Here is a 13,262-nt window from a genome sequence, read left to right as displayed (position 1 = left end):
CCATGTGGGTTTTGTAGCATGTTACTGACACTGGCGATCCCCATTCACCTGCCCACCTGGTTTTCATCTCCCATCGTTCAACTTCCCCATCCATCACCTCTCCCACCTGCCAGTATCCCCCCCCCCCCCCCCCCCCGTCTGGTTCCACTTATCACCTCCCCATCCCTTGTCCATACTGTTATACACCGGCGATCATTCTTCTCCCCTCTTCAGTATTGCAGGATCTCAACCCAAAACATTCACTAGATTGGCACAGTTGGGCAGCTGGTAGAGCCACTGCCTCTCAGCGGCTGAGACATGGGATCATTCCTGACCTCGGTGCTGTCTGTGTGGAGTTTGAACGTTTTTCCCTGTGGGTTTCTCCCGGGTGCTCCGGTTTCCTCCCACATCCCAAGGACATGTGGGTTGGTAGATTAATTGGCCCTCTGTAAATTGCCCCGTGTGCGCAAGGAGTGGATGCGAAAGTGGGTTAGCGTACAACTGCTGTGAGCGGGTGATCGCTGGTCGGGGTAGACTTGGTGGGCCGAAGAACCTGTTCTGTGCTGAATCTTTCACTTCAATCGTTCAACTCATTTCCCTCTGCAGGGGGGGGAATTCCACAGGTTCACTGCCCTCTGAGTGAAGAAATGGCACCAGGGATCAATCCTATATCTCTCACCCTACATTCTGCATCATTCACCATTGCCCACATCCTGGGGAAACATTCTCCCCTCATCCAGCCTGTCCCATTATATAGTGACAAATGAAGGAGGCGGTGTGACTGGGGCATGCATGCTAGCACCATCTGAATGGGCTGAATGGCCTGCTTCTGTGTTGTAAACATACTATCAGCCGGTTAGTCTTACTTTCACGGTTATGTTTTAATACCTGTAATTTTGTTTTGTAGGTGACAGCAGGTGTACCATTGCAGAAGGAGTACACTGAGGAGGTAAATGTGGCACAGTTGTTGTCCTCTGTGGTGGGTTTGTATCGTAAAGGTGAATGGATTGGTTTTGGACCAACGTCTGGATAGGGATAGTGTCAAATGGAAAGATTTTGGACATTTGAATGAATCGCATCTGCATCAGCAGAAATTTGCTCAATTAAATGCAGATCCACCATCGATTTTCCAGCACCACCTTTAATCCAGACAAAATTACAAGAGAGCGCACTTGAAATTTCCCTGGAAGTGCCCCCGAAATTGTGGCGCCGAGACCTCGTCAGGACTTCTGTGGCCGATCGGCGGGTCGACTTTGCCTCCTGTGGCCAGGGCTCTAGAACTCCAGCCCGGCCAGAGCCGGTAAATCTGTTCCCATAGCCGATCTTTAGCTCTTGGCAGACTGTTCCGGTACCATCGGACTCCTCTCTGTGGCCGTGACCTCTGGTCATGCAAAACGGGGTTAATCCGGCAAGGTTCTGGAACCAAGGTTGCCAGAAAATTGTGGTGGACCTGTATCAAGCCAGCATGAAAATAGTAAGACTGCCAGCAGAACTTGCATCTCTAGTATCTAAAGAATGTTGATGGATCTACTCAGCATCATTGTTTCGTGGGTGATATGGCTGTACATTCCAAAGGTGAGCTGCTGTAACTAGTGAGTTATCCCTTCATCCACAGAAGCAATCAAGGGGGAGATAATTCTTGATTAGTACGCGTGCCGGGGGTTATGGGGAGAAGGCATGAGAATAAGGTTGAGATGGAAAGGCAGATCAGCCATGATCAAATGGCAGAACAGACTCAATGGGCCGAATGGCCTAATTCTGCCTCTGCCTTATGATCTTAATGGGCTCATGAATGCTTTAAGAATAAGGAGTAAGTCATTTAGAACGAAGACGAGGAAACACTTTTTCTCACAGAGAGTGGTTAGTCTGTGGAATTCCCTACCTCAGAGGACGGTGGACGCCGGTTCTCTGGATGCTTTCAAGAGAGAGCTAGATAGGGCTCATAAAAGTAGCGGAGTCAGGGGATATGGGGAGAAGGCAGGAACGGGATACTGATTGGGGTTGATCAGCCATGATCACATTGAATGTCGGTGCTGGCTCGAGGGGCCAAATGGCCTACTCCTGGCACCTGTTGTCTATTGAATGGAAACACTCCAGCTAATGGCATGGGGTAGATGGGAGTTGGCCTCTTCTATGGGACTAATTAAGTAAATGTGGCATGAGTTAAATCAAAGTTACCTTGCAAAACCTGTAGTTATATATCAATGGAGTAGACAGTCTGGACCTTTTTATTTCCCCAGGATGGAAAATTCCAATATAAGAGGCCACAGCTCTGCAGTGAGAGGGGCAAAGTTTAAAGGAGATGTGTGGGGGAGGGGTTTTAATATTGTGAGTGGTGGGTGCGTGGAGGCAGATACCATAGTGGTGTTGAAGAGACTTTGGATAGACGTATGGATATGGATCACGTGCAGCTGTATATGATTGGTCTTGCCATCATGTTCAGCACAGACATTGTGGGCTGAAGGGCCTGTTTCTGTGCTGTAAAGTTCTATGGACTCGGTGGGCTGAATAGCACCTCTCCATGGGAATAACTAAGTAAATGTGGTTGACTTAACTCGTAGTTCTCCTCCTTGGTACAGAACCTGGACTTGGTGGCGAAGGGCTGCAGTAATCTCCGGAAACAAATCGAGAACGCAAACACATTTGGGGTGGCGGTGGTGGTGGCAGTCAATGCCTTCAAGTAAGGTTTCAAATAAAAGAACACAACTGCTGGAGCAACTCAGCGGGTCAGGCAGTATCTCTGGAGAACATGGACAAGTGACATTTTGGGCTGGACCTTATTTCAGACTCTGAAGAAGAGTCAAGAGTGTTTTATTGTGATTTGTTCCAGATGAACAATGACATTACATGCAGCAGCACCACAGAATATGTGAACATGGTGCTCTGTAAACAATATGCACAAGTATGTGTATCTATATAATATTAAAACTCTGTGGCTGGCTGTGTGTGTTTCTGCCTGACTTGTGGCTGCCAGCCTTTGATTCGTTGCTACGCCAACGTCAGACCCAAAAACAACAAGCTTTTTTCCATTTCGGTAGAGATTTCACTTTTCATTCCAAGTATTCACTTATTAAATTTTGTCGTGTTTATGTACACATTTTTAATAAAATCCTTCTCCCCCCCCCCACTCACTCATTTTGTCGCCTCCTGCTGGCCAGCGACCATAACGGCTGCTGGCGCCCGCATCTCGCCTCAAAGACGCCATTTAAAAAAAGCCGCACTGCTGATTCCTGAGCCACTTGAGTTGGAGGACCATGTCTCCAGTGGGGGCTATGGGTAGGGAACGGCTGCGTTGGGGGAGCAGACCCAACGGGTCTGCACTTGGTCTAGTATATATATATATATATATGTGTGTGTGTATACTCATGCATATGTACATCTATACATACGTATGTACACACATATGTATGCATTTATGTACATATGTACACATAAAAGCCACAATAATAGTGCACCAGAGATATCATCTGTCCATTCTCTGCACATATTATGCCTGACCTACTGAGTTCCTCCAGCACTTTGTATTTTGTTAATGATTCCAGCACCTGCAATTTCTTGCCTTGCATTGGGTGGTGCCCCTGTCAGCCCGTGTTCCCTTGTGTTTGCTGCAGGTCGGACACTGAGGCTGAGCTGGAGTTGGTGTGCAGTACAGCCAAGGAGGTGGGTGCGTTTGATGCTGTGAAGTGCACTCACTGGGCTGAAGGAGGCATGGGAGCTGTGGAGCTGGCTAAAGCAGTACAGAGAGCTTCAGAAATACAGAGTGACTTCAAATTCCTTTATGATTTAGAGGTAAGAATTAACTAATTAAAAACTGACTGGATAGAGTGGATGTAGAGAGGATTATTGAGATCAGTCTTGGGGCCCCATATCTGAGGAGGGATGTGCTGGCGTTGGAGAGAGTCCAGAGGAGGTTTACAAGAATGATCCCAGGGATGAGTGGATTAACATAAAATAAGCGTTTGGCGGCACTGGGCCTGTACTCGCTAGAGTTTTGATTAGAAGGGACCTCATTGAAACTTACCCAACAGTGAAAGGCCTGGATAGAGTGGATGTGGAGAGGATGTTTCCACTAGTGGGAGAGTCTAGGACCAGAGGTCACAGCCTCAGAATAAAATAACGTAACTGTAGAAAGGAGATGAGGAGGAATTTCTTAAAACAGGGAGATGAATTTGTGGAATTCATTGCCACAGGTGGCTGTGGAGCCCAGGACGGTGTGTATTTTTAAAACTGAGATTGATAAGAACCTTGTAAGTGTCAAAAATTATGGGGAGAAGGCAGGAGAATGGGGTTGAAGGAAAAATAGATCAGCCACGATTGAATGGCGGAGCAGATAATGTTTTATGGCACATCCTATCAACATTTCATACATGAACATTGTTTGAACACCTCAGTGGTTCTAAATTATCACATGTACCAAGGTACATTGAAATGCTTTTGCGTACGGTTCGGTAAAATTATTTCCATGCCCAAGTATAATCTCAGAATGTATAGGACCAACCCACTAAGCCTATATGCAAGAGTCGCCAGGTTTTGACACCATTTCCCAGTCCCAGCAGCAGCCATAAAGGCCCGTTGTGGCTCTATCCGAATCGTCTCACGAACCGTCGTCACTCTCCTCACCCGACAGCCTTCAGCCTTCGTGCCCAGTGGGTGCTTCCCGCAGCGACCTTGAGGCGAGACCCAGTGGTTCTTACCGGCCCATAATGTTCCATCAGCTGCCGTTGCCCTACTCCCTCCTCTCCTGTCGTCTGGAGCGAGAAGGGGCCGGGCTCGGCAACTTCCATCTACAGGCGGGTTTCTGGCCCTATAGCGGGCCGGGCCTGCTGCCGGCATTTGACTATAGTGCTGCCACTGCAGATATGTGTGTGGCTGCAAGGAACTGCAGATGCTGGTTTGCAAAAAAGGCACAAGTAACTCAGCAGGTCAGGCAGCAACTCTGGAGAACGAGGATAGATGATGTTTCTTGTCGCGGCCCTTCGGGCTGATGCACTTTGTTAATGTTGGGAAGATATGTTGGGATGTGGAGGCCAGTTCTCTGGATGGTTTCAAGAGAGAGCTAGATAGGGCTCTTGAAGATAACGGAGTCAGGGGATATGGGGAGAAGGCAGGAACAGGTACTGATTGTGGATGATCAGCCATGATCACATTGAATGGCGGTGCTGGCTCGAAGGGCCGAATGGCCTACTCCTGCACCTATTGTCTATTGAAAGTCACTGTGCGCTTTTTCCAATTATAAAGTGCCAGAGAACTGAAGTTATGAGGAAAGGCAAATGGAATTTACAGCACTAATGGGGGAGAGTTGACCCAAAATAAACACTTGTGGAAGCATTGTGCTCAATATATCACAGTATTTGTTTTGTCAGTCTGTCATGTTCCAAACTGCATTTCACTGTGATTTCTGTTTCTTTAAAGCTCCCTATTGTGGAGAAAATCCGTACGATCGCCCAGAGGATCTATGGTGCTGCGGATGTGGAACTCAGCCCAGAGGCTCAGCATAAAGTGCAGGTTTACACCGAGCAGGTAGGGGCTGGCTCCTAGCCATGCAGCGCGGAAACACATCGGCCACCTGTCACACTAGTTGTGTGTTGCCCCACTTTCTCATACACTACCTGCATACCAGGGACTTAATAATTAGAGGCCGATTAACCTCCAAACCTGCACATCCTAGGGATGTGGGAGGAAACCAGAGCACCCTGCGGAAAAGGGAACATGCAAACTCAACACAGACAGCACTAAGGTCAGGAATGAAGCCGGGTCTCTGGTGCTGTGAGGCAGCAGCTTTACCAGTGCCGCCCCTTGTGTGACAATAGTAAACTTAAACTATACATAAATACAATCGGCAAACTTTCGGAGGGAAAGATTTAATAGGAACCTGAGGGGTAGCTTTTTCACACAAAGGGTGATGGGCCTTTGGAACGAGCTGCCAGAGGAGGTAGTTGAGGCTGGGACTATCCCAACGTTTACAAAACATTTAGGCAGGTACATGGATCAGGCAGTTTTAGAAGAATGTGAGCAAAACACAGGCAGGTGGGACCAATGTAGATGGGACATGTCGGTCAGTGTGAGCACGTTGGGCCGAGGGACCTGTTTCCACACTGTATGACTAAGTACAATAGGTAGAGGAAAGGGGAATATACAGAAAATAGTTCTCTTCATTGTAGCGCACCAGATCCATGTGAGTAACATGAGAGGATTTCTCCCTCATCTGAGTCTCTCTCTTGTATTTGAGCAGGGATTTGCAGGACTTCCCATCTGCATGGCCAAGACTCACCTGTCGTTATCTCATGAGCCGGAGAAGAAGGGGGCACCGACTGGGTTTGTTCTGCCAATCCGGGACATCCGAGCCAGCGTTGGCGCAGGGTTCCTGTACCCGCTGGTGGGCACGGTGAGTACCGACTGGGCAGGTCTGAGTCACGAGGCCGGGTCCCAAGAGGTTTTGTATGGCCACCTGGATATGTTGTTGCTCATCTGTTTTCAGTTTCGCATTGATTTGCCCTTCATTTTTCTACATCCCCTCTAGACCCACTTCACTAAACCGACTTTAGAGATACTTCGGCCTACGGAGTCCGCGCCGACCAGCGATCCCCGTACACGAGCACTATCCTACACACTAGGGGCAATTTACAACTTTAACCAAAGCCAATTAACCTACAAACCTACACCTCTTTGGGATGTGGGAGAAAACCGAATCACCCGGAGAAACCCCACGTGGTCACGAGGAGAACGTATAAACTCCGTACAGACAGCACCTGTGGTCAGGATCGAACCCGGATCTCTGGCGCTGTGAGGCAGCAACTCTACTCGATGCGCTGTGTTTTATTAAGATTCCAGAACAGCATCATCCCAGCTGTTATCAGGCAACTGAACTGTCCACTCACCAACTAGAGAGCGATCCTGGCCTCCCATCTACCCTATTCGATACCTTTGAACTGTCTTTAATTGAACTTCTCTGGACTTTATCTTGTACTAAAAGTTATTCCCTTTATCCTGTATCTGCACACTGTGGCCGGCTTGATTGTAATTCATATATAGTATTCCGCTGACTGGTTAGCATGCAACAAAATGCATTGGTACACATGACAATAGACTAAACTAAGAGCGCGTTGTGTGGGAGTGCTACTCTACCAGCGCCTGGCGAGAGTGGGTGGTGATCAAACATTCACACAAGCTCTGTTGTCCAATCTGTCTTGATTATCACACTGCAAAATTTGCACCTCCCCACCGCCACAATGTCTGAAGAAGGGGGGGGGGGGGTCCCCACCCGAAACGTCACCTACCCATGATCTCCACAGATGCTGCCTGACCCGCTGAGTTACTCCAGTACTCTGTGAAACGTCACCTATCCATGTTCTCCACAGATGCTGCCTGACCCGCTGAGTTACTCCAGCACTCTGTGAAATGTCACCTATCCATGTTCTCCACAGATGCTGCCTGACCCGCTGAGCAATTTGTGTCTTTCAATATTCATACCATTGGGTTGTTAATGGCTCAACCCACTTCTTCTTCTTTCGTGTGGCGTGCACAGCCTAAAGTTGTTGGACAACGTGTTCTATTTGATCTTCCGTTGGTGCACGTCGAGTTGATTGCATTAGTCGAAACAGGGCGGACCACGTGAAGGTTGCAATCTTCCACCCCTTCAACCCACTGATGGCGTGATGGTTCCCCTGAGAGTAGAGGGGGCGGGGGGGGAGCCAAATATTAAAGGGTTGAGACATGAGGTTTAATTGACAGTATAATTAACTGCACTAAGTTATGGGAATGGCATCTCCTGTTACATTGCAACAGGTGAGCGAGCGGTGGCTTGAGCAGGGAGGGTGAAGAGCGTTGCTTGCTCACCTTGCCTGGGGTGCTCTACTGCTGATTGTTGGAGTGGTGGAGACACAGCTGTCTGGACCCTGGCCCCATCCACGTGGATCATTTATCCTCTTGTCATTGAAGAGCAGGGCAGTGTGAAAAGAGGCTTGACGCAAAATGCTGTCTGTTCTTCAACAATCCCTATTCATCCTGTAATCCTTCACCAGCAACACGTATCAGCTACAGACAGCGCTCATTGAGTCTAGCTGGCTTTGAGTGATGTTTGTATTCAATACCTGGCTTCATTTGGTGTCTCTGCATTTCATCCAGTTACATAACCATGGTCCTCCTGATTAAATATTACTGGTTGTATGCCATTGTCACCTTCCCCTCAGCTAACAATGAACCAGTCTACATTTCCTTATCATCATCTGCTTTGATCTGTCGTTTTCACACCTCACCCTTCTAAATCTCTAGTCTCCCTCTCTCCTGACTCTCAGTCTGAAGAAGGGTCTTGACCCGAAACGTCACCTATTCTTTCTATCCAGAGATGCTGCCTGGGAAAATGGACAAGGGAGAACCAGTGGATGTAGTCTGCCTGGACTACAGAAAGCATTTGATAAGGTCCCACATACGAGATTAGTGGGACAAATTAGAACACATGATATTGGGGGTAGAGTGCTGACATGGATAGAAAATTGGTTTGCAGACAGTAAACAAAGAGTAGGCATTAACGGGTCCCTTTCAGAATGGCAGGCAGTGACTGGTGGGGTACCGCATGGAACGGTGCTGGGACCGCAGCTATTTACAATATACATTAATGATTTAGATGAAGGGATTAAAAGTAACATTAGCAAATTTGCAGATGACACAAAGCTGGGTGGCAGTGTGAACTGTGAGGAGGATGCTATGAGGATGCAGGGTGACTTGGACAGGTTGGGGGAGTGGGCTTATGCATGGCAGATGCAGTTTAATGTGGATAAATGTGAGGTTATCCACTGGTGGCAAAAACAGGAAGGCAGATTATTATCTGAATGGTGTCAAGTTGGGAAAAGGGGAAGTACAACGGACCTGGGGGGCCTTGTCCATCAGTCACTGAAAGTAAACTTGCAGGTAAAGCAGGCAGTGAAGAAAGCAAATGACATGTTGGATGGAGCTCCTAAAGATAGCGGAGTCAGGGGATATGCGGAGAAGGCAGGAACGGGGTACTGATTGTGGATGATCAACCATGATCACATTGAATGGCGGTGCTGGCTCGGTGATGGCCTACTCCTGCACCTATTCTCTATTGTCTGTCCCGCTGAGTTACTCCAGCATTGTGTGTCTAACCATGGTTGGAAGTTTAGTTTAGTTTTGACAAGGTAGGCTGCTCTAAAAGGTTAGATCACATTGGATCCAAAGAGAGATAGCTGAATGGATTGAAAATTGGCTTCAGGGAAGAAGCAGAGGGAAATGGTAGAAGGTTGCTACTCGGACTAGAGGCCTGTGATTAGTGATGTACCTCGGGGTTCAGTGCTGGGCCCCTTTACTGTTTGTCACCAACATCAATGATTTGGATGAGAACACACAGGGCAACATTGGCAAGTTTGCTGATGATACAAAAGTGAGTGGTTTTGCAGATAGTGAAAATGGTTGTGAACGATTGCAGCAGGATCTGGATCGATTGGTCAGGTGGGCTGAGGAATGGTTGATGGAATTTAATACAGAGAAGTGTGAGGTGTTGCATTTTGGGACATCTAACAAGGGCAGGACCTACACAGTAAATGGTAGGCCTCTGGGTAATGTTGTGGAGCAGAGGGATCTAGGAGTACAGGTGGATGGTTCCTTGAAGGTCGAATTGCAGGTAGATAAGGTGGTCATAAAGGCTTTTGGCCCATTGGCCTCCATCAGTCAGAGTATTGGGTATAGAAGTTGGGAGGTCACGTTGCAGTTGTATAAGACGTTGGTGAGATCGCATTTAGAATATTGTGTTCAGTTCTGGTTCAGAAAAGATTTACGAGGATGTTGCCAGGACTAGAGGGTGTGAGCTACAGGGAGAGGTTGAGTAGGCTGGGACTCTATTCCTTGGAGTGCAGGTGGATGAGGGGTGATCTTATAGAAGTGTGTACAAAATCATGAGAGGAATAGATGGGGTAGATGCGGAGTCTGGCGCCCAGAGTAGGGGAATCGAGGACCAGAGGACATAGGTTCAAGGTGAAGGGGAAAAGATGTAATAGGAATCTGAGTAACTTTTTTGCAAAGGTTGGTGGGTGTATGGAACAAGCTGCCAGAGGAGGTAGTTGAGGCCGGTACTATTGCAACATTTAAGAAACAGTTAGACAGGTACATGGATAGGACAGTCTGAAGAAGGGTCTCGACCCGAAACATCACCCATCCCTTTGCCCCACCCAGTCCACGCCAACCAATGATTACCCTGTACGTGAGTTCTATCCTATACACTAGAGCCAATTAACCTACACCCAGGGAAAACCCTCATGGTCACAGGGAGGACGTGCAAACTCCATACAGACAGCACCCGTTGTCTGCGCTGTAAGGCAGCAACTCTACCCCTGTGCCACTGTTGTGAAGGCACCAGTGAGATGATAATCAGAATGAAGCAAGGTCACAAGGTTCATGGAGATGTGTGCGACAAGTTTTATTGAATTGAACAAGAAGACCGGCCTGTCATTGTGTCCTTTTCAGTCTTGTCAGATCAGATACTAACCCAGCCTCTCTCTGTCTGTGTATGTGTGCGCGTGTTTTTACAGATGAGCACGATGCCAGGACTGCCAACCAGACCCTGCTTTTATGATATTGACTTAGACCCCGAGACTGAAGAGGTAAACGGCCTCTTCTAACCACACACCTTGACGAAAGGTAAGCAAACCCCCCTCACAGGTCTATAAGAACATTGAGGAATACAGCACAGCATCAAGGCCCTTCAGCTTCTGGTCTTTGACATTTCTTTGGGAGGGGAAGGTTCTGACCCGAAACGTCACCTATTCTTTTTCTCCAGAGATGCAGCCTGACCTGCTGAGATACTCCAGCATTTGGTGTCTAAGTTCTATCTACCCTATCTATGCCTCTCATGACTTGCTGCAGTTGTAACACCTGTCCCTACACTTCCTTCCTTGTCTCCATCCAGGGACCAGGTGAGACAGAAGTGTTTCCTCTATCGTCATCTACTGCATCTGGTGTTGCTGACGTGGCCTCCTGTGCATCAGCGAGCCTAAGCAAAGACTCGACCACCGTTCCACCAAAGACTTGCGCACAGACTGCCAAGGCCTGCTGGATCTCCCACTTGCCATTCCCGTTCCCACACTAACCTTTCTGTCCTGGGCCGCCTCCATTACCAGAGTTAGACCACATGCAAACTGGAGAAACAGCACCTTACACACCGCTTGGGTAGCTTACAACCTAAAGGCATGATCATTGAATTCTCTAATTTTAGATACTAAACCCTGCCGTGCCTTTTCCCCCACTTCCCTGCACCCCACCTGGTCTTGCACCTATTTCGCCCGTCCTAATGATCATACACTTATTATCTTCATCTCTAGTCTTTATGCAACCATCTGCCTATCAACCCCCCCCCCCCCCCCCCCCCCCCCCCCCACCTGTACCCCACCTATCACTTGCCAGGGTTTGTCCTGCCCCTTTTCTCCCCCTCACTCCGGCCACAATCTGTCTGAAGGGTCCTGACCTGAAATGTCACCTATCCATGTTCTCCAGAGATGCTGCCTCTCCCAATGACTTACTCCACAGTCTTTGTGTGTGCAAGTAAAAAAAAAGAAATCACCTTAAACTTAGTTCTCTTGTGCTCCTTTTCCCTACTCTGGGCAAGAGTGCGTTTGCCCTTGTGATTTTTTACACTGTCCTGCACGTTGTCTTTTTCAGTGCCTTGTGTCTACTACTTGCATTTTCTGTCTGTCTTGCAGTGTCCAGAAGATTGGAGAGACTGGCAGCAGTCTGGATGACAATGGGGATACATTTCACGGCCTGTGACGGTGCTAAGATTACAAATGGTGCATGATACCAGGAATTGCTTTTCATTCCAACAATCCACCGCCCTGACAGAACTGCTGATTCACAAGCTGACAATCTGTGTATTTTGTGGGGGAAATGCTCGGCTGAATGTTCTAGTTTTCTAACAGAATAAAAGCTCGATTTCCTAGCTCTCGCCAGTTTTTGTTGCACCCCTTCTACCGCTGTGCTTGTGCCTCGGGGCTGAGCAGCACGCCCTGTTCTGGGTACAATCTAGGGAGCACAAAGGAGGAGGGGGTAGAGTGGAGGGAGGAGTGGGAAAAGGAAGGGAAATAATGAAGGATATGGATAAAGTGAACGCTCAGTCTTTTTCCCCAGTGGTAGAGTATTCTAAAACTAGAGGGCACAGGCTTAAGGTGAGACTTAAGGGAGAGATTTAAGAGGGACCCTGGGCGCAACTTTTCCCACCCAGAAAAAGACACAAAGTGCTGGCGTAACTAGGATCTTCTGAAACCCACGACAGAAAGCAAAGAACAAACAACACTTAGCTGAACCAGACACCTTGTCACATTTATCCCAGAAGCCCCCTTTACCTACATTCTCACCCATCATAACCCGTGTGCAGATCAGGCAATTAGTGCGTCTGACCATGGAGTTGTTATTGACCTTCTGGTGAGGCTGCTGGCGGTGACAGGCTTAATGCAAAACCAACGTGGGCGCCACATAGCTGTGTGACATGAGCAGAATTAAGCCATTAAGTCGATTCTGCCATTCAATCATGGCTGATCTATCTTTCCCCCTCAACCCCATTCTCCTGCCTTCTCCCCATAAACTTTGGCACCCGTACAAATTAAGAATCTATCAATCTCTGCTTTAAAAATATCCAATATCTTGGCCTCCACAGGTGTTTGTGGCAATGAATTCCACAGATTCACCACCCACTGGCTAAATAATTCCTCCTGTAACGAGGATAGGTGACGTTTTGGGTTAGGACCCTTCAGACTGTGCCTGACCTGAAATGTCACCTATCCACAATCTCCAGGGATGCTGTCTGACACACTAAACTCCAGCATTTTGTTTTTGTAAACCAGCATCCGCTGTTCCTTGTGTCTAATTTTTCCACACAGAGGGTAATCAGTATCTGAAACGTGCTGCCAGTGGAAGTTCTAGAAGCAATTACAATTACTTCTAAAAGCCATTTGGACAGATAGATGGGCAGGTAAATGTGACAAGCCCAGAATGCCAACTTGGTCAGCATGGGAAACGTGGGCCAAAGGGCCTGTGTCTGTGCTGTCTCTATGAGTCTCCACTCCCCTTCAGTTGGTAGACTGTCCTTGCTCCCAATGGGGCAGTTTTGTAGCGTAACTTAATACAGAAGATTGGTTTCTTGCTTCAACAACATTGCCACTCTGAGCGTGAGAGGCAAGCATGGATCACCCAGGGGGCAGTCGGGGCCGAGGCCCTGGAGACGGGAGGAGGGCGGAATACCAGTGCAGGGCAGATCCTTGGGCAGGGCAAGCCGAGGAGGA

General features: G+C 48.1%; 1 protein-coding gene across 2 annotated transcripts in view; it reads left to right on the top strand.

The window, feature by feature from the left end:
- Nucleotides 1-11,925, top strand: part of mthfd1b (methylenetetrahydrofolate dehydrogenase (NADP+ dependent) 1b) — a 53,507-nt gene extending 41,582 nt beyond the window's left edge. For both annotated transcript variants that reach the window (XM_055640262.1, XM_055640261.1), the window contains exons 22-28: nucleotides 887-928; nucleotides 2,559-2,659; nucleotides 3,591-3,768; nucleotides 5,392-5,499; nucleotides 6,212-6,364; nucleotides 10,521-10,629; nucleotides 11,688-11,925. In XM_055640262.1, coding sequence (XP_055496237.1) covers nucleotides 887-928; nucleotides 2,559-2,659; nucleotides 3,591-3,768; nucleotides 5,392-5,499; nucleotides 6,212-6,364; nucleotides 10,521-10,610 — 672 coding nt within the window. In that variant the 3' untranslated portion in view covers nucleotides 10,611-10,629; nucleotides 11,688-11,925. The remainder of the gene's footprint in view (nucleotides 1-886; nucleotides 929-2,558; nucleotides 2,660-3,590; nucleotides 3,769-5,391; nucleotides 5,500-6,211; nucleotides 6,365-10,520; nucleotides 10,630-11,687) is intronic.
- The last annotated feature ends 1,337 nt before the right edge of the window (nucleotides 11,926-13,262 follow it).

The sequence above is a fragment of the Leucoraja erinacea genome, chromosome 9 (genome assembly GCF_028641065.1).
Source record: "Leucoraja erinacea ecotype New England chromosome 9, Leri_hhj_1, whole genome shotgun sequence".
Lineage (NCBI taxonomy): Eukaryota > Metazoa > Chordata > Chondrichthyes > Rajiformes > Rajidae > Leucoraja > Leucoraja erinaceus.
The sequence above is the reverse complement of the archived record's forward strand: the minus strand, read 5'-3'. Positions and strand labels throughout refer to the sequence as shown.